Source organism: Syngnathus typhle, linkage group LG7, assembly GCF_033458585.1.
Source record: "Syngnathus typhle isolate RoL2023-S1 ecotype Sweden linkage group LG7, RoL_Styp_1.0, whole genome shotgun sequence".
Lineage (NCBI taxonomy): Eukaryota > Metazoa > Chordata > Actinopteri > Syngnathiformes > Syngnathidae > Syngnathus > Syngnathus typhle.
Genome location: NC_083744.1, coordinates 12,905,209 through 12,928,742, shown reverse-complemented (window position 1 = coordinate 12,928,742; position 23,534 = coordinate 12,905,209). Strand labels below are relative to the sequence as shown.

The following is a 23,534-nucleotide window of genomic DNA, read 5'->3' as shown; positions in this document are numbered from 1 at the left end:
TCCCCCCCCCCCCCCCACCCCCCCCCACCCCCCCCCCATGGAGGAGCTGCACACAGCTATGGAGACTATTATGTTATTTTTACGTAAATAGTGGGACTGCAAAGTGAGTCGAAGTACAATGAACAGATGATCCATACTTTAGATCACGTTTATCTTTTCTACACAGTTTCCCATACGTATTTATTTGTTATATTTTCAGTGATTGGCTTACATTTACAGTGAATGAAGTGGAGAGACCTCTCTATATTATCCAACAGATGGCGCTGTCCTTTCCCTTAATGCCTCGTAACAATCCATAAAAATATACAGTATTCAAATTTGATATCAATAAAATGTTATGTGCATGTCCGGTTTGTGAAAAGCTTGTCATTAGAAAATAAAGACTTTTGTATGTAATAGAAAATGAACACTTACAACTACAACATACTCACAGACAATTTATTTTTGTTTAAAATTATTTTACATCATGTTGAAGATTTTTTTTTTAATTACAGCCACAGAATAGTAGCAGCAGCAATAATAATAATAATAACAACAATAATAATGATAATAAATACAATAAAAGTAATAACAATAACCCAGTAAGCAGATCAATGCTGAGAAGGACAAAAACTAAAAAATAAGATGACCACTCATTCCAGCTGCCCCCCAAAAATACAAAGGAGGAATGACAAAAAATAAATCTCTTCAGGTTTCAGTCAGATTTCAAAACTGAGATTTGCCCAATCTAATAAGATCCTTACATTGAATGACCCAAACTTCTAACTGCAGAGCATTTCCAAATTGTACAAACTTGCTGTTTATTGGGAGTTTAATAAATCTTATTTCTTAGGAACACAATTGGAAGTGAACATTTAAGAAGAAAATGATTGCCCCACATTTACAAACAAGACAAAAAGTAGTAGCCTCTATTCGGCCACAAAGAATCAGCTGTTTGATGCGTTTCTGAGAAAGAGGAGCAATCGGAAACACAAATAAATAGTGTGGCTTAATTCAAATAACCAGCACCTGTAAAATTCACTGATTATCATTAAACTATTCTTTTTAAATTGACAAAAAACACAATAAATAAAACTGACACAGTAGCAGGGACCACCGTGATTTTGGCTGTAGTTTATTAATTCATCACGCAACCAGTAGATGTAGCCACAGCAGTATGTTTTCAAACACAAGAGTGGTTATCTAATTTTTTTGCAACCAAAGCAAACTAGAGATATAAACAAAAAAAAAAAAACAGTTGAACTGCAATATTGGCTAATGTGGCGCTCCTGAAATAGTCAGGTAACAAAGGTTACAGTATTTAGTGGGAGAAATATATATATATATATATATATATATATATATATATATATATATATATATATATATATATATATATATATATATATATATATATATATATATATATATATATATATATATATATATATATATATATATATAATATATAAAATAATGGGACTGCATTAAGTTTTGTAAATAATGATAACAATTACAGTACATGACAAAACGTGTCATGGCTTGAATGGATGACGGGGGGAAAACTGATCATTTTAGTTCAGTACACAGCCTCAGATAGTGATCAAACCCTTTATCACGATTTCAAAACTTATATAAAATAACCCAAATGGAAAATATCAGATGACGTCGAGACACATACATGCAAAACAACCCTGAAAACATGACCAACAAAATAATCATCAAATCAGTAAAGCCAGAAACTTAAAAAAGAAAAGAAAATGATGCTTTGACTATTTTGATTACAGTGCACTTTTGTGTGAAACAACAAAACAACCGCAGAGATTGCTAAATGAAGGCAACACTGGCCCACTGATGAAGGAGCGCCAAGATTAAAACAGAAAAGCAAAGCAAGAAGGGTTTAAAAATGATTCCAATCCAAGAAAGAAAAGAAAGACTATTTACAATTGTATGTACATTATACAGGATATGAAAGTTAGTGAGGATGCGGATGGCCCAAAATTTACTGACCAAACAGAAAGCTGCATTTCACCAAATAAATAGTAAAGTAAGTCGCAGAGGACGGCATTCTATTTTCTGCTGAAACTTGCTTTTTTCAACAGCCTGCAGGTGGCACGTACGAAGAATATAGATGGAGCCAAAGGGACTGAAAAAAGGTAGACTTGACTTATTTTGTCTCAACGTGAAACCGCATACATGAGACAAAATTGGGTGACTTGCAGTGAGCCAGGGCAATTACCACATAATGTCATGTTACCACAGTACACAGGCAACGCTTTGAGGGAATGTCGAGGGACAATTATGGCCAAAGGTTGCCCCCACCCCACCTCCCCTCGCCCAAGTCATTGTCCTTAAAAGCCCACCTCAATAGTATTTACATGAATTGTGTCCCAACATCTTGCTCACAAAGAATCTTACGAACACCACCGATTTCGATACAGCAGAAACGAGTTTTCAGTATGACCTTGACAGGGGAGGTCAAACTGTGCCTTTGCACGGGGAGCTCACCATGAGATCTGCTGCACCAGTGTAGTGAAAGAAGCTCATGTTGGCTTGACACAACAAGACAAAAACAAATTTGTTTGGCAAGTGTTCTTTCTCCGTGTCCAACAACAGGGTCCAAAAGACTGAGCTTATGAAAATATACAAACTCTTAGCTGGTGACGTTTCTCGTATACACGTGTCCATAAACTATGTGACCAGCATGGCATAGTACGGAGAGATCCATGTAGGGGCGCGCTCGATATTGGCTTCATGTGTCAAAAACAAGTTCTCAAACAACTAAAAAGAACAAAGTCTGTGTACATCTAAACTGCCGGGATCAAATCCCACAGAGTAAAAGAGGCTTATAAACAACAGGCAGTCCCAGACTGCCAAGCTACTGCTACGCAAAAGTCCTATTATTAAATAGAAATGAGAGCTAATCAGAATGTACACTGACAAACTGAAAAAGGGACATATTTTGCTATCACGGTTGAATTTTCCTACTCCAATTGTAATTCCTGACATTCATCTCCATATAAACACACAGTATATGAAATTGCGGATGTCTGGAAAAATATGTACTGTATATTTGAGTTGGTAAAAACCTTGCCTTTGAATATGTTTGTAAATGAGGAGCAGGCACAGTCTTCCAACTCGCAAAGGCAGCACCGTTCCCAACCAAAGTCTTGGAAAAGGAGGCCTCGGGAATTCATGATGGATAATGCAAGGGGGACTGATGTGATTCAAAGGAAAAAGTCCACTTAAATAGCTACATCCTGGATTAGGGCAGAGAAGAGCTGGAATGTACAGTAAGCGTTTCATCACGTGAGATCTACATGAGCGATTCAAAAACGATAAAGAGCCTTCGGAAGGTTGGGAGTGGGTATCACTCTCTGCCGCAGAACATCGGAGTTGGACCGGTTCAGAAACAGATTACATATGTGACAACATATTACAAGGATATACATAGAGAGAAAAAGAGATTTGTTTTGTTACAGTATCGCAGGTCCTTGAACAACCTCTGATCACATTAAAAAAAAAAAAGGGTCCACTAGTAGTAGCGAGGGGAGCAACAAAGTCCACAAAGCTTTCATTGTCGGAGAAAATTGGAACCTTCCTTCCTGGTTATGGCGTCGTTATATCCTCCACTCACACACACACATTAAAGTAAGATGATCCTGATGATTGCTGTCTGACATCATGGACTAATGATGAAAATATCAGATGATGTGACAAAAAAAAAAAAAATGTTTTCAGAGTGGCTATGCTTATTTTGTGAGAGTCTGCTTTCCCACACAAGATCACCAAGCCTCTGTGTACCGAACATCCACGTCTTTCAGGTTGGGCAGTTTGGCCTGTGGGGAGTATAGCGCATAAGACGTTACAACCCGTACAGTGGATCCTTCATTTCTTCAACTTCACCATTTTTAGGCAAGAAAATATAAACTGCAAAACTTGTCATGCATCACTGAGAGTAAAAACTTTGTTCATCAAGCTAGCACAAACATATTGACAAGCCAACAACAACCAAGTTCCTGCCAACAGGAATGTTTCCGCATGTTGACACGGTCACGTGTCTGCTCTAATCATTGGCCGGAGCGCTATGCTCCTGCTCACTTTGCTCTCAGCCATGCCTGGTAGTGATCAGCAAAAAATGCAAAAAATTGCCCCAAAAAATCAGACACATATCTGATCTGGGATCACATATGAAAGTGTGCCCAGGTCAAATTTGAAGAAAAAATAAAATAAAATCGAGATTGAGACTTAAAAGCAAACTACAGGTCGCATATGGGCAAAAAACAAAACAAACGTAGCCTTTGTCGTTATTCGTGTTGTGGCTTGTATTTACCTTGAGGTCCTCATATGTATCCGCTGTAAGCTTGGTGCTGTTCATGTTCAGACTACACAAACTCTTCATGGCTGAAACAAGCAGTAGACAATTTGTTGAATAGTTACTAATTGTACTATTTGTACATATTCTCATTGAATTCTTAGAACAACAGATTGGTATAATGCGTAAGCACTATGTGTTTTCTTACAGCTGAGAGCCAATAATCCAGCATCAGTGACAGGCGTCTCACACAGATTCAACACCTGAAGGCAGGCCAGGTGCTCCGACAACAACCGCAGTCCGGCATCCCCAAACTGTGGAGATAAAGTACATTCAATATGTGTACAATATGTGAATGTCTGTAGTATTTTCTGAATATCTATAGTATTCAAATGGAATTAAAATGAAATTACTGAATTATAATGTCACAGGATTATTATGCAATGAAAGCCTGTCATAATTTACCGTAGTTTCCGCACCGGATTATAAGGCGCACCTTCAATGAATGGCCCATTTTAAAACATTGTCCATATATAAATCCATATATTTGGACACGCCTGCTGTAGTGACTCAATATTGGTCCATATATAAAGCGCATTGGATTATAAGGCGCACTGTCGTCTTTTGAGAAAATTGGAAGTTTTTAGGTGCGCCTTATAGTGCGGAAAATACGGTAGATGTAAATTTGTCAGATACATTGAGCTCATCACAACAATAGAGAAGTTCTGATTGTTCCATGTGAGCGCATCCGTTTGTACCTGAGTGGACCACAAGTTAAGTTGTTTGAGCGAAGGCAGCTTAATGAGCTGCTCGGCACAGGCACTGGTGACGTTGGTGAAGGCCAGGCTGAGATTCTCCAAGTTTCCAAAAGACCCTGAGCTCAACAGGCGAGCCAAGTCTGCATCCTAAAACATAGCATAACGATATATTAATTGAGGTTTACGCATATATGAGGACAGAGTGGCAAAGGCATTGGAGCTCATCGCTGTTATCTCACCGTGGATTTGGAGGGGAGAGTCAGGCGGGTGGGGCCTCCTTTTCTTTGCTGTGAGACAGGGAGGGGGAAAAAAGATAGCATCAGTGACCTTGCAGGAATATTCTAAGACAGCAGATGGCGTGTGAGTAGCTTTACCCAAACAAAGTGTTAGTCACCGAGTTGACTTTTTTGAATATCTTAAAAAATACTTTGATATGTGTGTCTTTAAATGCATAGGCAATAGTCACTCACCAGTTCTTTGAGTTCCCGCTGTCGGTCACAGAGCTGTTCGTACATGCGGATGCCCACCTGGGTGCTCTCCAGGGTAGAGATGATTTGCAGCTGGGTGTCCTTGTTCTCGATGATGTTGTACTCCAACATCAGACACAAAATCTGGCCACACACAATTAAACGTTTAAACTAGATGACACGAGGGCAGACCGCCACCATGGACAAACTGTTACTGGAAGTGAAAAGAAATTGTTGAAGCACTCCATCTGTGATTCTTAGGAGGACTTGAATACTTACATTTCTCAGAATTAGAGAAAAACATAACTATTCTCACTCTGTAGCTGTATCAATTGGCTTGCATTGGCAAATCAACAACAACATCCAAACATCTCATTGCCCCAATGGCAGTCATTCAAGTGGAACATCGCCTTAGCAAGTGATAAATTCCTTTATCTGCAGTTTTATTCTCATCGCCACAACACAAGGGTGTCTTGGGTTGCCCTCAACAAATCTAAAAGTTGACCAAAGCTTAATCATGTAGCGTGTGAATACTTTATATGTTTAAACAGACTAAGAGAATTGCATTAGAATTAAACATAAACATACCTCCACCATCGTCTGGTTCCCACGCAAGGCCAATAGCATGCAGGGACCGAGCTTGTTCTCAGCCAAAGAGAAGAGGAACTTCTTAGTCTTGTAACAGGAGCCCATTAGGATATGAACCTGGTATTGAGGAAGAGTGATGGGATAGTTGTTACCAGTCACAACAAATAAAGGTTAATGACGTTATTGAGGGTATGGAGACCCACCATACTAGCAAAAAGTTCTCCATCATCATCACAGGCCACCCCTCCAGGACTATAGAGCTGAAACCAGCCATCTTTTCCTGAACGCACGCTGAGTAGACAGGAATGGACCTAAGGTACAAGGAAGTAGTTCAGGAGTGTTCTCTGGATCATTGAGGGGCTCGACACTGGGTTGAACAAAGTCTCACCTCCTGCCTCGGATCCTCGGCAAACCTCTGAATAACATATTTCAGTTCCCTATTCAGACGGGGGATAAACAATAAAGTTGGTAAACTGCATTAAAGTCAATATTTTTATATCCACTCAAGTTATACTTACTTTGTGAATTTGGCATGTGCAAGGGCCCTGGCGGGAAGAAGAAAGAGGACATGTAAGTGTCTTCATGGAAGCATTGTTGAATATTTGGAATTGTTTAGCGTACATTTACGTCATCATTTGGTTCGAGGTGAAATACAGTAAGTGGTTGCTGATGATGACACAGTTCTTTATTTTATTTTGGAGGAACCAGTCAACACTGTCACAGGGAGTGTCTACTGGTTATTACGATGCAAGTCCTTGGGAAAAAAATAGATTTATATGGAATGTTATCTGTACAAGATAGAGTTTTAACTAGAAATGACATCTTTCAATACGGGGGAATTAAAAAGGTTGGATAAAGGTTGGAATATGTCATATAACAAATGTAAAATCTTAATAATACATAGATTGAAAATTTACATAATTAGTTTGTTAGTGAATTGTGTTTGCACAATCCCGAAATATATTAAGCACTCCTGAGCAATTTCCAACTAATCCGATTGTAGTGCATCTTTTTACCGAGGGGTCAAGGATGAGGTATCAGGTAAGCCTTGGCCAACAGCAATTTTTTGCAGCCTGCAAGAGAAGTTTTTAAAACTAAACAAATACCACTTTCACTCTATTGTGTGTGTGTTTAAGCTTATTTACTTAATATTGTGCACAGAAAACTTTCTTCATGGTTGCAGTATTGTGACTAATAAAAGAAAATGACATCATGTACAGTCATTTGTGATGATCTCGGGAACTGAACGAGAAATGGACTCGCGAGACAGGAACAATAGGCCCTATTCACTAACCGTGCGTCAGCACATAATGTATGATTCATCAATATCTTCGTACTTTTGCGAATCACAATACATCAGCCTTCAAACACAAAATGTCAAACGCACATCTTGTACCCAAGATGCGCAATACATTGAAACTGCATCCATCCAATCTCTAAAGCGCTTTTCTTCAGGGTCATGAAACTGGAACCTATCCCAGCTAAGGCCAACACTGTTGGTAGCTGGTGATTTGATTCGACAATAATTGTTTTGAGATTAGAAACAAATGGAACATATCGTGTTTGACTTAGTATCCACTGCAGTTGCCCATCGCAAAATCGTGTTTATTGCAATGTCAGCGTGTGCTTGTTGTACATTGACTAATCGTATCCTAAGCTACACGTTAGAGGAGTATTGTTGATTTCCTCATGATATCAAAAGCCATCGACAAGGCAACAATGATGCAGATGAGTCCCAGTGTGACGGATAACAAGTCATCTCAACTGCTTAATGAACCTGTCAATCTGACACCTCATAAGCTACTTAGGGTTGCTTCAAGCACATTATAACTGGATCCCTGGGGCACGAGGCGTGAACTCTTCAGTTCACAACCCCCAGGACAAGAGGCCTGTTGTTGAGAGACTACAACCCACGTCAGCATTCAACTTCCCAAAGGAAACAATGGTCTCAACTTTCCAAGGTACATTCAGCAAAGTATTATGAACTTGATTTGTGTCTATAATTATGATTGGGCTGAGGTTAATGAATTGGAACTAAAAGGTCTTGTTTTATGACGTTGAGTTGTTAACCACTAAAAGTCTTCACTTTAATTTCATGAAGTATTGTGTCACATATTTGTTTTTACAAGAGGGATGTTTTCCAAGGTTGTGCACACATTTTTAGATTTATTTTTGTCGAAGTTGCAGTTTAGTACTTTGGCATTTTGAGTAGGGTTTGGACGATTGTGGTAACGATTTCGGTTCTGGTTCCTAACGATTCTTTAATTTTTTTTTAGTTATTTTGGGATGAATCGTATTCAATTTTCTGTTCTTGTCACAAACATTTTGTGAAGCTTAATATGAGTTACTCAAAGGGTTATTTTGACCAGTATATTTATTTGTATATACATTTTTTACAAGAGCTTTATTTTTGAGAACCTCAAGAAAATATATTGATCCAGCAGTTACTTAAAACATGCTTCTCAACACAATTGATGGGCTAACATAATATTGCTCCTTCTGGTGTGGCTCCCTTGGCCACTGGGGGGCAGTATAATAGGCATGCAAACACTAACGGACAGTTTTACAGTCACTACAGTAATATTATTTATTGTCAAAGAGAATAAAGAATATCTGCCTATGAGTAAAGGGTTATAACAAAGTGACTATCAGGGCAAAGCCTATCAATGGTGTTTTCCATTATGTGTTATCTTAAGATAGTGAGGGCATTTATAAAGCCAAGCTGTTTGATTTAAAAACAAAAAAATGCAATTGTCTTTAAGTGTTCCAGATTTTGAAAAGCAAATTTCTCTGAAATGTAAATTTGAAAACATCTCTTCTCGCTGTATTTTTGCCACATTTAAAAGGTCCGAATTTTCAGTGACCAGTTAATGAAGTTCTAATTGCGACACAACAATAACCATAAAAATGAAGCACAGCAGTATGGCAATAATGTGATGATGTTTCCGTTTTAACGAGTGTGACAACTCACTCTTTTGGAAAAGGGATGGGCTGCAACAGACTGGCCAACGCAGGTCTCCAGTCGTCATAATCCGACCTGTCACACACACAGAGTGTCATTAGAGGAACAAAGGTAAAATACGTAAATTCTGGGGGTTGGATGCTGAACGGCGAATCCAGGACAAAAGATGCGGTTGAACATGAGCTGCCGAGATGACGCAAATCCACAGTGCTGACTTGACAGTATCACATTACTGGGAGTGAAGTAACACCGGGTTCTTTTTAGTTAACAAATGATGAAGCCTAGTCTCCATATGTGGTTACAAGACCTCCACCTTAAAGGAAAGTCACACGTAACTCCACTTTCACACTGTGCAATCACAGTCAGCACTGCTTGAATCATTTTCACTCTGTGATTTCAGTCATACCAATATGTCACCTTCGTTGAGTAGAAATGACCCTGTATAGTTGAGTATTTATTTGACCCCCCAAAAAACACCATTTTTGCAAAACAATGTGTGACATTCAGAAGGTATGAGTTTAAAAATAAAATATTGCTGTTCAGTGAAAGTAAGTCTGTCCAATTCTGGTTCTAATTATTTTAGATATATATTAGATATATTCCAGCTATTAATCTGACCTGGCGTTATATAAGGTCCGAGATCATTTACTGTAACAGCTATTATACCATTAGACAATGTGATAAATGATTAACTGATCAGTTTTAACGACGTGTTTTGCAAGCTTGACTTTCACCAGGTTAAAGACTCACAGCATCTTGAGGATGAGAGCAAAACATCCAAGCACACGGTCCGCCTGCGCAGGCAGCTGGATGGACAGAGTGTTGACAGCCGGGCTGACCAGTAGACAGTCGATGAGGTTGGGTTCACTGTCGTGTTCGGACTTCCGCTTTGTGTTGGCCGAGTTGTTGTTGCGCTCTAACTCCACCAGGATCTCGCTGGAGTTGACGACAGACGGAGGAGGCGAGAGAGGCAGGCTAGGTGTTGGGGAACATATGGGAATTGATGGTGGAGGGTTTGGGGGAGCAGGAGGAGGTGGCTGAGGAGGACTGGGGTTGGGGGAGAGGGGGAGCAGGGTGGTTGAAGGTGGCGTTGGAGGCTCTGGGCGCAGCAGGCGAAGAGGCATCGGAGGCTTGCGGTCATTCTGCTGCTGACAGCCATTTCTGATCTCCTTCAGACTTGGAGAGTTGTCTCGACTGGAGTGAATGGCGGTAGAGAAAAAAGAAAAGTGGACAGGGCTTAACCTCAAACAATGAACAAAGGCATACAAATTGAAGGAGGGCAACACCCCAAAATTGTCTTTACAATAATGTATGTACCCCCACTCGTCTAAAAACAGCATTTTGATTAATATTGGGTTTGTGGAATGAGTAAAGCAGCAAAATTCATCCTTTTTTTTTTCCATCACAGGGAGTGGCCATTTAAACTGAAAATGACATCACAACCAATCACGACTCACCAGTTTTCAGAAGCTAAGCCGTGAACGGTTGTGACCAGAGACCTGGTAATTGTGATGTCATTTTCAGTCGACAGCAAGTGACAAAATGGCCACCACCTGGGATGGATAAAAACAAGTGGAATTTTTGTCTGTTTAACACATACTCCACAAACTAAACATAAACGCTGCCTTTCAACTTGTTGGGCTGCACAGAACATATTACAAAGCAAACGTGAGGGTTGACTTCCTCTTTAACAACACATCTGAAAAGATGAGAGCATTGAGTCAGGGGACGAGGTACCATAAGAACTGTACCTTGGAGGGTTGGTGTTTCGGAAAAGAAATCAAAATAAACAAAGATGTGTTTTCCTCATGGGGTAAATGATGTTGACAACGGCAACATTGATGACGCTAATTGTGCGGTGACATCCTATGAGGTGCATCTTAGTCTTTACAATGCCTCATGGAACATTGGGCCTGGTTCTTTAAAAAACGGACACACAATATCTGGCGTGATACCGTGCGTGTTAAATCGTGCAGGTCATTGTAAACAGGTCATTGTCAAATATACTGTAGGATTGTAGACAGTTTATATAAAAATGACAGGGAAAAAAAAAAGTCAGTACAAGTGAAGAGGGTTATAAACTGAAGGGAAATTATATTATAATCATATTAATTACATTATATCGTTGAGTGTATGTGCAACAAGAAAATAGATATTATTTTTTATTTCCATGACTTGTGTTGTCCTAAAGGAAATTGAGGAAACTATGAGCTGGAGGTTATCTTTTATGATCCTAACCTTCAGGATTAGCATATCTAAAGGTCTAAAAGCTAGATCCATAAAAAGAGTTAAGGAAGCAAGGCAACGCTTCCTTGCAGAACAGTAAAGATGGAAAGTAACTGTGTATGCGCACGTCTGACTAACCTGTTAATGAATTCCTCGTAACATGAGTAAATGGCTGCAAGGCATACTGCGACCAGGTTTGGCAGGACACGTGGGTGAGGACACTGACCTGTTGGCCCGTGCATGCTGCAACACAGTATAAGTGTGACACATTGTCATGTACGGAAATTTCAAAATCAGCTGAATGCACCGGAAGCTCTCAAAGACATTCCTTTCTGTGACAATGATTGAATTCCGAATTGCTCAACCATCAGTGCTCAAACTAAACCCATTTTATTGACTGCATGATGCAATATTTAAGTGACAGTTTACCATGAACTACCCTGAAAAAGGAAAAAGAGAGGTTAGATGGCGAAAATAAAATCCTTTTTAAAGTTAAAAAAAAAAAAACATCTGGAATAAATCGTTTCACCAGATCAACTCTGCAATCGATTTTTCAAGCCTTATGTACTAAGTCAGTCATTTTCAATCTGATCCATGATTTGTATCAACATTCTGTAATTTATACTTAATACCAAGGTAAATCAACTTGAACCTGGTCCCATAAAGTCGGTCAGCTTTGAATTTAGTGAACCAACAAAAATATTTCTAACCTGTGAACAAACTTCTTGACAACTTCCATTCCTGCATTCAGTTCATTCAGTGCCAGGATGTACTCCTGAGTGAAGAGGCGAAGTCGAGGGCACTTCCCAAAATCCTGCAAAATGCACACAAACACGAAACATTGAGCATTCTGACTGAATAAAATCTACTAGGACCGGACAGTGAGTGTATAGAAATTCATCACATTCATTCCTGCAAGAATCTTCTTCTGAAAGAATCATTTCTCACCATGTTGTGTTTGAGGATTCTCTGGACCACAGGAGTGAATACTTCAATAACAACCATGGAACGGGGTCGCTCGCGACAATGCTGTAAAAAAAAAGTCAGGTACATTTGAATTTATATAATGAGAGCTTATCGCAACGGAAAGTAGATATGACACATCGGATTGGGCAATAATGTCTAATAATAAAACACTACTGTGCGTTCAATGCATTTACAGCTCCAGGACAACTCATCGCCTCACCTTACAGAAGAACTCACAAAGATCTGGGGGCGGGTGGTTGTTTTCTAGAAGAGGTGCAATTGCCTGTAAATACAGACACAGGTAAAAACAATATTCCAAAGAGGTCCAGGGAAATAGATACACCAAGTCAGAGTGTCAAAATTATAAGCGAATTGGTTTTTTTCAACTGCTGAGACACATTCTTGTGAAGCACAACATTTATATATATATTTTTTGGGATGTGGCAGGCAACCGGAGTGCCGGAGAAAACCCACGCAGGCACGGGGAGAACACGCAAACTCCACAGGGAGGGGCGGAGATGGAATCGAACCGGCACCCTCCTAAATGTGAGGCGGACGTGCTAACCAGTGCACCACCGAGCCGTGACATGATACCGCACGCACGCACACACACTACAAGCTAAGTTTGTGCTCAGATTCCACCAGATCATCAGAAAATCATTACTCACAGTCAGTGTCATCGCTTTTATATATAATTATATAGTTCTACTGAAGCAAACTAAATCAGACCCACGAAATAGAATATGTTAATGTGTGACCACTTACCACAATGATGTTCTCGTGATCCTGTGTGCTGAGATTAGAGTTCTGAGGGCGAAAAGATGACAAAAAAGATACAAATGAATGACAGAAATTAAAAAGTGCCCAGTGTCAAAGAGAATTTCCAAACTCACCCGGTTTGGGGGACAACCAGACCGCCACCAATTATATGTACTAAAAAGGGTTTATTTGGATCTCTACCATATCTTCTGGGCCAAATGTGCCACCTTTACATTATATATGATGAATACATTTTTTTAAATTACAAAATAATTGTATATTAACTTTTACACTCAAAATCAAGTAAAATTGTTAATAAAGACAAGATCATTTGATCTTGGAACGGACTGTGGTCGACCTGCAGCAGTTGTTGTTTCCGTTATATAATCATTTGAAATAAAGACGAAAAAGATTTCAAAAGATGGTAAAAGAGGAGGCCCTCGGTCTTTTACATATAATTGTGTAAGCGTGCTGCTACCTCAGCCAGCAAAGTAGAGATGATATGTAGAGGGGCCTGATGGATGGACTCGTCCTGCAGCGGTGAGGTCAGAGCCATGTCCACGAGCGCTCTAATCTCCTTCAGCACGACATCCCAGCGGCTTGGATTGTTCAGCACCTTACGGTATTTGTAGATCTTTTTCTACATGGAAAATAAGTCATACAGAAAAGCATTTGTGGATAAACACGACAAACCACCACCATTGATAAACATCAAGGTCTTTATTTTTGGTTTGCTATTCTCCACATATGTAGAGCAGGGGTGCCCGTTATGTCAACTGTAATTGCATTCGTTATAAAATTTGCCACTTGATTACAGTTGTTACTATGCAACATTTTAAGAATTGGGCATCAATTAATCGAATAATCAAGTAGAAAATTGTTTTGCATTTAAATGTATTACAAAACATGGGCGGGTCATTCATTGCTTCTACTTGCCAACCTTATAACTTTACTATATCTATATTATTTAACTATATAGCGGAGTATGAATCAAACAGGCAAAATCCACCTGGTTTTTTTTTTTTTGCAATTTTTCTTAACAGTTGCATAACATACAGATGCTCAAATACATTTGTAGAATGAACATGTGTAACAGATCAGAGCACAAATTTAAAAATGTAACGCTGAAGTTAAGATTCAAAAACAATTTCGATTTGGTCGAAGGTCACACCAAAGATCGTTTCTAAATACAACACAATGTGCGTGCACTTTTCTTGTTGGAAACAAGAGGCAAGACATGTACACATAATTTCATCTCAGACAAACAAAAATGGGAAGAAGTCGAGACAAAAGATTATTTTGCTGCCTGAAAGCCATGTCTTTGGAAATATGGTGAAGAGAGAGCAACAGCATCTTTTTGTTACTTTATACAAATATATTTTTCATACTTTTTTTTACTTATCATGTCAATCAATGTGTACATATTCCTATTAATTTATATATTTGATCACGTCAATCAATGTGTAAATACTCTTAATCATTTATACACACATAGTTATTCAATCAGAACAGTGACGCAGCACACACAGCTTGGTAACTTTTCCATTACGCATAAGGCACAGCTCATTAACGTCATGACACATAGATACAAAACATTCAGGAGATAAAAAAACATTCAGGCGATAACAGAACAAATGTCTGCCCTATGTTTTTATTTCTTCTCCCCTCCCTTTTCTTCTCTTCCTTATTCCTGCTTGTGGATACTACAAAGCCTTCTGACCGGAACTATGAGGTTGTTGTTTTATCTACTGAAGTGCATCGTGTACTACGACCCAAGAACTTGCAAATAAAGAACCAATTATTACTCCACATCTTTGTTTTCCTTGCTCAACGACGGACATCTTGAACCAAACGCAACAATGGATACCAAGATATTTAACATTTAGCCGCTTACCTTCCACTGTAAGGAATGAAACCACTGGTCCCTTAAGTAGCTGTTAGCAGCCTGCAGGAGCACACAAAATCAAAGACACATAATTTATCACATCATGGTCAGAAATAAGAGAACCGACAAACTTCAGGGAACTATTTGTTTGTTGAAATTCTCATTGAATCAGATTTATAAGAGGTGCTGACCCTTGGGATTCCCTACAGTTTTTATTTTTGAACTTTGCATTTTTTGGTCTTATTTTAGAATAAACATATCATTTAAAAAAGAAGACGAGAAAGAAATGACATATATCTGAATTGCTGTTATTTAATTAACATATGCCCTTTTCGCATTAAAATGTGTTGGGTTTGTTACATTAAAAAAAACGATGCCAAATTTCTCTTTTTAACTCCAAATGAATATTGTGTAAAAAGATCACTTTTCGGCCTCCTTACCCATGAATAATTTGTATCGGTATCTGCCCTGAAAAAAATATATTGTCTATCATTATCACAAATTTTCAAAAATAGAGATAACAAAAGATTGACTTGACTGAGCCAACTACAGTATTTGTAAACAAAGAAAAAGTCAAATTTCCATAAAACTCCCTTTGAAACACTGCGTCATTTCTAAAAGTTTTATTCCATAGACAGTTCCAATATGAAACAAACAATTGAAGGTCAGCTGACGTCTTGGAACAGATTGTGGTTAACAGAGGTTTCACTGTTTGTAGAAGACTATTTGGTCTTCAGATCGTAACGTCATCAATAATTCTGGTTTGCAAACTAACCTTACAAATGCGAACAAATTCCTAGAACATTCTAACGACAAGTTTTACCTGCAGCAGAACTGTGCCACCAGGGAAGCTGAGCTGGACACAGTACTTTGGTGCATTGTCCCATGACAGCAGCTGCAAGTCCTCTATGGAGCTGTAGGACAATGAAGTCTCCATGTAACCGGTGGGCTGTGGACAAGAAAAAAGAAAAATGACACTTGAACTGGACGGACCATGTAGTATTTATGTTTACTGGCTGTCATCTGGAATACAAAAAGAAAATCAAATGTACCGTATTTTCCGGCCTATAAGGCGCACCGGACTATAAGGCGCACCTTCAATGAATGGCCCATTTTAAAACTTTATCCTTATATAAGGCGCACCGGACTATAAGGCGCACCATTAATGCATCATGTCAGATTTCTATTCATTCTCCATTTTATCTTTTTTATTTCAACTTCAGACGGAACAAATTACTTTATAATCATAAAATAATGATCCATAGTCTTTTTGAGTCATGATTCATAGTCTTCAGCGGGCCACTTATGATTGATTTCATGACACAATACTTCGGGCCAGTTTGAATTTAGGAATTTGGTCCACATATAAGGCGCACCGGACTATAAGGCGCACTGTTGGTTTTTGAGAAAATTTTAGGTTTTTAGGTGCGCCTTATAGGGCGGAAAATACGGTACTCTGAACAGACAAAAAACAAAACATCGCGATACGGATTTGTCTTTGTCACCTGTGATGATGCTAAATCTAGTGAGTGGAAAAAATGTAGCTATACACTTAATCACACAAACATTGTAACAATATTTATTAACCCAGTGTTTGTGTAGCCTTGTAGTCTAACCAGCTGGAAGTGGTGACTGAAAAAGGCCACGACTGTATGGAGAGATTTAAGTCAAAATGATCATACAGACATGATTTTCACGTCTCCTTCCAATCTACAAATATTTTTGCAATTTTTGCATGTATTTTATTGCGGTGTGTGCATTTCTCCTTTGTAAATATCCAATTCTGCGGCTGAATTGTCACTCCCGTTCAATTGAGACAGTGACACTGCCTCCCTGCAGATAGAAGACGGATTTCACGGACAATCAGGTCTCTATTTTCGTGGATGTGAACGAAAACATATTTCTTTCATGAATATGACAACAGCCTGCGTTCATCCCCTAAATCATTGCAGAAATCAATTAGTTCCTATCATCAATACATTTTCAAAAGCACCTCCCTGAACATGACTCAACTGTGGGTGAGGTTGTTGTGACACACCCATAGTTCCCTCTCCATAGCTGCCAACTTTATCTGCAATATAATATCGTCATATAATATCGGTGTATTCCCAGGTAGATACAGAAAATATTTCTTAATAAAATGGTTGGGCGTGAGTGAGCGAGACTTGAGTATGTAGTATGTAAGATGCCATTCTTAGCTTCGGTGAAGGTAAAGTAGACCTACAACTGACCACTGTAAACTAGTTGTGCTTCCATGATATGCCAATTTCTGGTCAACTCACTGACTGACTCTTGGGGAGTGATGATGTTTTGCGAGATTATTATTAGAATTTGATTTTAATGGGTGGGTACTCAAATACTGATTTTATAAAACACATCACAATGAATGCCAAATTTACATCTCCTTTTGACCTATGTGATGGATGGAAAACAATTGGGGAAAAAAAAATCAATTTTTCACATAATCCTGATTGTATGATAATGTGAACATCACCACCGGCATATTTTTATTTTATTACAGACCTCTATGGTATCTGGTATCACTCCACTGCCTCCATGTTTCTTCTCTAAACAAACCTGTCTCTAACCTCCTCTAGCACGTACAAACACACACACACACACACACAAACTTAAACTCCAGTCAACACAAGCCCATTTGGAAAAAGCAACCAGTGTCTTTTTTTTGTTGGCCTGACATACCACCAGTGTCAGGTAGACAGGTGGTTCTCTTTATCTGCACCAGCCCTACTTTGTATGGTGAAACGACACACAAGCAAAGAACAAGCAACTTGTCTTTCATGTAATGTCTGCAGGAAGTCAGAACACGGCCACACACACACTCAGAAAACCCTTCAGCATGTGCTACTATACATACGGCAATAACATCCAATAGGTGAACTCAGTCTTTCTCTCTCTGTCGCTCTCTCAAGGGAGTGGAATATTAAAATTGTAAGATAATATGTGACGTGCTCGGTCGTCAACAAGGAGATGGATTGTGGAATAAGACAGCAGATGGGGTTTCAATTTTTTGATAACCCATTGAGGTTTGCCTACTTCTCCTTTGATTCGAGATGTCAACGCTGTCTTTTCTTCCACTTTTGTCTTCAAGAGAAAGCTTTTGTTTTCCTTCCATTTTTCTAAATCTCTGGCTTTCCATCAAAGAAGAAAAGGCAACATAATCTTGCTGCCTGCTCCTCTTTCCCGTGTGTTTCCATAGAAACAAGATGGAGACGGATGTATTCTTTTGTTTGTTTCCAGAGAAAAATCGGCCAAGATGGGGGGGGGGGGGACAAACACATATAAGCACAATGGCACTGAAGTGATTAAGTAAGGAAACAATTCCTCAATAACTTATGATTACTAATGTGTTATCATCACTGTAGCTCGACCTTGGAATGTGTATCTTTAACCAAAAACTTAACAAAACAAATTCATTTAATCTCAATGAATTGCATTTTAAAGCCGCTGATGGTGGAGGAATAAACTTGCCTGATTTATATGCAGACAGACTGGGATGGATTCCTGCTCAGTGGCGGTGTGCATGTGCAAATAATACATTTTTAAATTGCCTTGTTTTGTGAAGAAATTGAAATTGATGCATTTAAGTCCCACCCTTATTTAATCATACATGTTAATTCCTGCACAGTACAAGTCAAAGCTAACCCAAGTCAAAGCCTTCCTCTAATACATAGCTTTTCTTTGGTTGTAGTTTACAATACTAAACAGAGGTAAGATGTGCTATGAACTAAATGACAAAGTCAGGACGCATAGCTAGTACAAAGAAAAAGTACAAAGGAAAGAGGAACTGGGGTCAGAGGAAGCCAGATAAGAGACACAACTGAAGAAGGGTTAAATTGACTCTTGGGAGCTGTGACTATGCTGCTCCTGTTCTGTGCCAGGAAGAAGAGTTTGCATGGATAGTGATAAACAAACACTCAAATTCTAAGAAGATTATTGAAAAGATTTAAAATTTAAGAGTAAATTTAAACGAGGTGCAATACTACCGGGAACTGCAATATTTTATTTCTAGTACCTTGTCAGTCAGGGTACTAAAAGTGACATGCCATCAGGAGCAACTCGGGGTTCATTGTTTTGTTCAAGGACACTTTGACATGGTCTCAATGCTTGGGGATCAAACCTCCGGGTTGAGACAATCACACTAGTCTGGGCCCTGCGTCATACGGTCTCACTCAGCATTGTAAGCGGATACCACAATATTAACAGAAACCACTACTAGTTCCACCTACATCTCGTTTTTACTCGCTTTGATTCCACGTGACTTTCTGTCTGAGGTTTGGTCATGGCCCCAATTTTCTTTGTCATAAATAGATTTCCAAGTACCGTTTTTTTCCATGTATAATGCGCCTCCATGTATAATACGCACCCTAAAAATGGCATGTTGATGCTGGAAAAAAGCCTGTACCCATGTATAATACGCACCCAAATTTTGACTCCTACTTAAGTCGGTTAACGTAAAATGATTTCAGAAAAAAGATCTTTGGGAACAACCGGATGTTATTCTGCCGGTCAGTATCACTGCGCATGCGCTAGCAAACTCGATAGCGAAGAAATGTTTCGGATTTGTGTAGGGTACATTGTGACAGCAAACGAGCAGATGATCGAGCAAGCGTCTGATACGAGAGCATTGTATTCGTATGGAGTGTGTTTGACGTGAACAGCAGAGAAGAAAGCGCATCTGTAATGGCGGCCTCCGTATCATATCCGGATTTAAAAAAATATATATATATATATATTTTTTTTTTTGTACCCATGTATAATGCGCACTCCAGATTTTAGGACAATAAATTAGTTAAATTTTGCGCATTATACATGGGAAAAAACGTTTTTTTTTTTTGTTTTTTGTTTTTTAGTGGGACAAAGCTAAATGACTAGCCTTAGTGCTAGTGATTTGATGAATTTCTGTGACCAATATAAAGATGTCAGATAATAAGAAGTAAGGCCGTTTGATCTATAGGACTGCTTTTTTGTTGTTTTTTACTATTTAGTATTGCACATAGCTGGGATTTATCGCGGTTTCACTACGATGCGGATTTTCTTTTTCAAAATTAAAAAAAAAATTCAAAATAAAACTTCTAAATTGAGGAATTATGGCACAAAAGTTGCCCACACGCCAGCAGTAGGCAGGGAGTGCCAACTCAATTGCACTACGTACACTTGTGCCTTTTTATAAAAAGATTGTTTTAATAATAAGAGTTCTAAAAACATATTTAGCGTTGTAGAAAAAATGTTATAATAATAAAAGAGTTCTAAAAACATATTTACAGTATATACACTTGTACCTAAAACATTGTTATGATAATAAAAGCTGTTCTAAAAACATATTTACGGTGAGTGTTAAGAATTTTCCATGTTATTTATGTTATTCAGCCGTGCTTTGATTTGAGGTAGGGTGCTTTATTTTGAAGGCCGTTTTCAGGCGACACTACTTTCTGTTTTACGTTCGTCGACGATGTAAGTGGGTCTCCTAACAAGAGAAATGAACGATCACATATGTCTAACCTTTAGGACAATGTAGTATTGCTCCAAATGTTGGTTTACATTCCCTTCCGCTAAGTCTGTTAAATAAATAATCAAATAACATATTTGTTGAACATGGTTTAATTATGTGCAAGTTATCCGTAAGTTAAAAAAAAAAAAAGAAATCTGGGTCTGCACTCCCTCCTGGCACTCTCTTCAAAACAGAAGAAGTGCAGATGGAGGACCTTGACCAAAGTAGTAAAAAAGAGGGTACGTTTAAACCACTTAGACTGTCTAAATGTTTAAAAAAGAGGGGAACTTTCAACTATTTCATAGTGCTTAATGGGACTGTGTTATGGGAGCATTTAAAACATGCCCATGCACAAATGCAACCTAATGATAATAATGGAAACCAAGAAATCGGGGTGCAGAGAAAAATAAAACTTTTCAAGGTTGATTTTATGGAGATGTATTATGACACTGGTGCATATTATGCATGGGATTTGATGGTATTTCTTTTAAACTTCTCTTAACAGACTATCCATTCGCCCGACGAGATTACCACTTGACGAGATTACTACCAGACAACTCCATCACTTTAATATTGTTTTACCTTTGTTATAGAAACTCCATTTATATACTTCTGTTTTCTTTGGTCAAAGGTTATATAGAATGTCACATGTATTGATACATAAAACACACAAGCAGTTCTGCAGCCACTGTGTTTGCAGCACACACACACGAAAACCACAATCATCCTCACGGGTTAAGTTCTTCCTGTTCCTGTTTTCAAGCAACCATTACGATTCCACACCTTGGCTACCTTGTTTTTATATATATATATGAATATTCCCAAGTGTCAGTTTTTCAAATTGACAGTCAAAGTATGGTCTCAATTGGTTTAGAGTCCCTCTCTGTGATACACACGTTGATCAGACATGCTCATGACATGTTATATGATATGTTTAGGGACAGTTGATTACATGTGTAGCTGCTGGTCTCCCTTGTACGACGTGACGTCCATGTGGCATTGAAGTGAATGTTACTTCTGCATTAGATGAGGAACTAAATTGTTGATCATGAACATGGAAAAAAAAAAAAAAAAAAAACACGCTGACAACCCAAACAGCCTTCTGAGTAGCAAGTTTGTTTACTGCGGTTTGAGGTTTGCTATGGTTGGTTCTGCCATGAGATTTATGCCAACAATGTTCAGTTCTTGACTAGCTAGTGTGAGAAAATTCGAGGCAGTTTTAAAATCCACATTTAAAGCCACAGTGTAATTTTAGACATTCGACCAGATGAAGAAGTAATGCAACTAGCTAAATAAGAGGACTAGTGAAGACAACACGAGCGAAAACATTCACAAGTTCATAGATTTTCATAAATCATGACATTTAGATCATTCAAAGGGTAATCACTGTGATCCAATAGCGCAATCAATTAAAAGTTTTTTTTTTTGTTTTTTTTTTTAAATGCAATCTCAAAAAACTAAGGAAACGTGCAGAAACTACAAGAGCACCAAAACAAAACTGGTAAAGAAGTCATAATCTGCTCCTGGAAACTCACTTTTTTAATCCCGTCCAATTTCATGAATGAAACCAAAGACAGACAAAATGATGTTACTCAATAATGCCTGCTGGAGTTGATCTATTTTTGAATATTTAATTTCATTTAAGCAAGTGTATTCTTACATTACCTACACTTATTCTAGATCCTTCATTCAGACTCTAGATGAAAAATTCAGTGCAGTCCAAATTTTACGTATCATGTTTCATGAAACATTACCGGATATGTGGAACAGGTAAAGCCACATTTTTGTTTGGATTATTTTTGATAACTACACTTTAGTTTGTGTGATTTCTTACTGATTTACTGTCTAGTAAATACTTAACTTTGAGCTGATGTTGTTTATTTTAATCACGTTTAATTAATAACGGTGTGTGTTTGTGTAAAATTACATAATAAAAAGGGCTTCAAATGTACCGCATATTACAATTTATATTATAAGGGGACTACATTGAAATAAAAATCATTCGGCCCTAATGGGAAGTCTTTTACTCACTGTCCTGAATGACCTCATTTGGATGTTAATGGAGCATTTAGTTGTATAGAGCTCCGGATGTTGCCGTCACGCATAACACAATGCAGTGTGCCAAATGTAAACAAAGCTGCTTTGGCAGTACAGTGCTACATTATTGACAGACTCTATGTCCAAGAAAAAAAAAACTAAAAAAAAAGAAATCACAAACATGACACAACAGCCAAAAAGTGTAACCCATAGAACTGGGCACACAAAATAATAATAATAAATTATATTTATAACGCACTTTATATTCGAAGGAATCTCAAAGTGCTAAAAGTGCAACTCTTAGTGTATCTCGTGAACCCCACTCAGTTTCAAGTCAAGTCAAGTCAAGTCAAGTCAAGTCAAGTCAAGTCACCCAAATACAAATTGAAGAGGACCACTGACAATACCACCTCCTGCCCAAGTTACACACTTGTTGATAAAGCTTCCCCCATCGAACCCGGATGGATTGTTTGGTATACTGGTAGTGCAGAATAATATGTACGGAATAAGTATGGAGGAAAAAGCACAAAAACAGTGTTGTGCCCCTTCTATTTATACACAACGTCTGGTAAGCACATAAATCAGTACCGTATTCATTTTTAAACACAAACTGGTTTTCAGAAGTTGTTATATATTCTTGGTGTTTAAAAATACACTCTAGAACTTTAGATAATATACTTGCCAGAGCAATCGGTCTATAATTATCCGAGTTTGATGGGGATACTTTACATGTTCTTTCCATTAAGTACTGGCACTAGTATGGAAAACATATCACTCCTTTGAGTAAATGCAAAAAATGGTAGACGATAAGTGCCAGCAAGCTGGACAAAAGAAGTGATAAGCACTCTAAAGACGACCAAAACAAGAACCAACGTGTCAGAAGGGGATAGAGTCGAGGGATACACGGTCACTGGGGAGAAAAGTGGTGTATTGATCACACCCTACCACCCCAAGGAAAGAAAATCTTCACTGCACCAGTGTACTGTCCCATTAAACCGCACACTTATTACATCTAATAAAGGAACTGTATCAAAGCATATCGCTGGCGTCAAGCAGAAAGTTCCATATAGTCACTTTTCAAGA

At 38.4% G+C, this 23,534-nt stretch overlaps 1 protein-coding gene across 3 annotated transcripts in view; it reads right to left on the bottom strand.

Moving 5' to 3' along the window:
* Positions 1–424: 424 nt before the first annotated feature.
* Positions 425–23,534, bottom strand: part of cmip (c-Maf inducing protein) — a 28,007-nt gene continuing 4,897 nt past the window's right edge. For 2 of the 3 annotated variants that reach the window (XM_061282868.1, XM_061282870.1), the window contains 21 exons: positions 15,729–15,854; positions 14,915–14,965; positions 13,499–13,660; positions 13,027–13,068; positions 12,482–12,544; positions 12,244–12,324; positions 12,006–12,109; positions 11,434–11,538; positions 10,527–10,622; positions 9,820–10,263; positions 9,079–9,144; positions 6,626–6,652; positions 6,496–6,544; positions 6,311–6,418; positions 6,108–6,224; positions 5,523–5,663; positions 5,292–5,339; positions 5,053–5,199; positions 4,503–4,608; positions 4,313–4,383; positions 425–3,818 (listed from right to left, as the gene is read on the bottom strand). In XM_061282868.1, coding sequence (XP_061138852.1) covers positions 3,765–3,818; positions 4,313–4,383; positions 4,503–4,608; positions 5,053–5,199; positions 5,292–5,339; positions 5,523–5,663; positions 6,108–6,224; positions 6,311–6,418; positions 6,496–6,544; positions 6,626–6,652; positions 9,079–9,144; positions 9,820–10,263; positions 10,527–10,622; positions 11,434–11,538; positions 12,006–12,109; positions 12,244–12,324; positions 12,482–12,544; positions 13,027–13,068; positions 13,499–13,660; positions 14,915–14,965; positions 15,729–15,854 — 2,208 coding nt within the window. In that variant the 3' untranslated portion in view covers positions 425–3,764. The remainder of the gene's footprint in view (positions 3,819–4,312; positions 4,384–4,502; positions 4,609–5,052; positions 5,200–5,291; positions 5,340–5,522; positions 5,664–6,107; positions 6,225–6,310; positions 6,419–6,495; positions 6,545–6,625; positions 6,653–9,078; positions 9,145–9,819; positions 10,264–10,526; positions 10,623–11,433; positions 11,539–12,005; positions 12,110–12,243; positions 12,325–12,481; positions 12,545–13,026; positions 13,069–13,498; positions 13,661–14,914; positions 14,966–15,728; positions 15,855–23,534) is intronic. The other variant, XM_061282871.1, reaches the window with a different exon arrangement.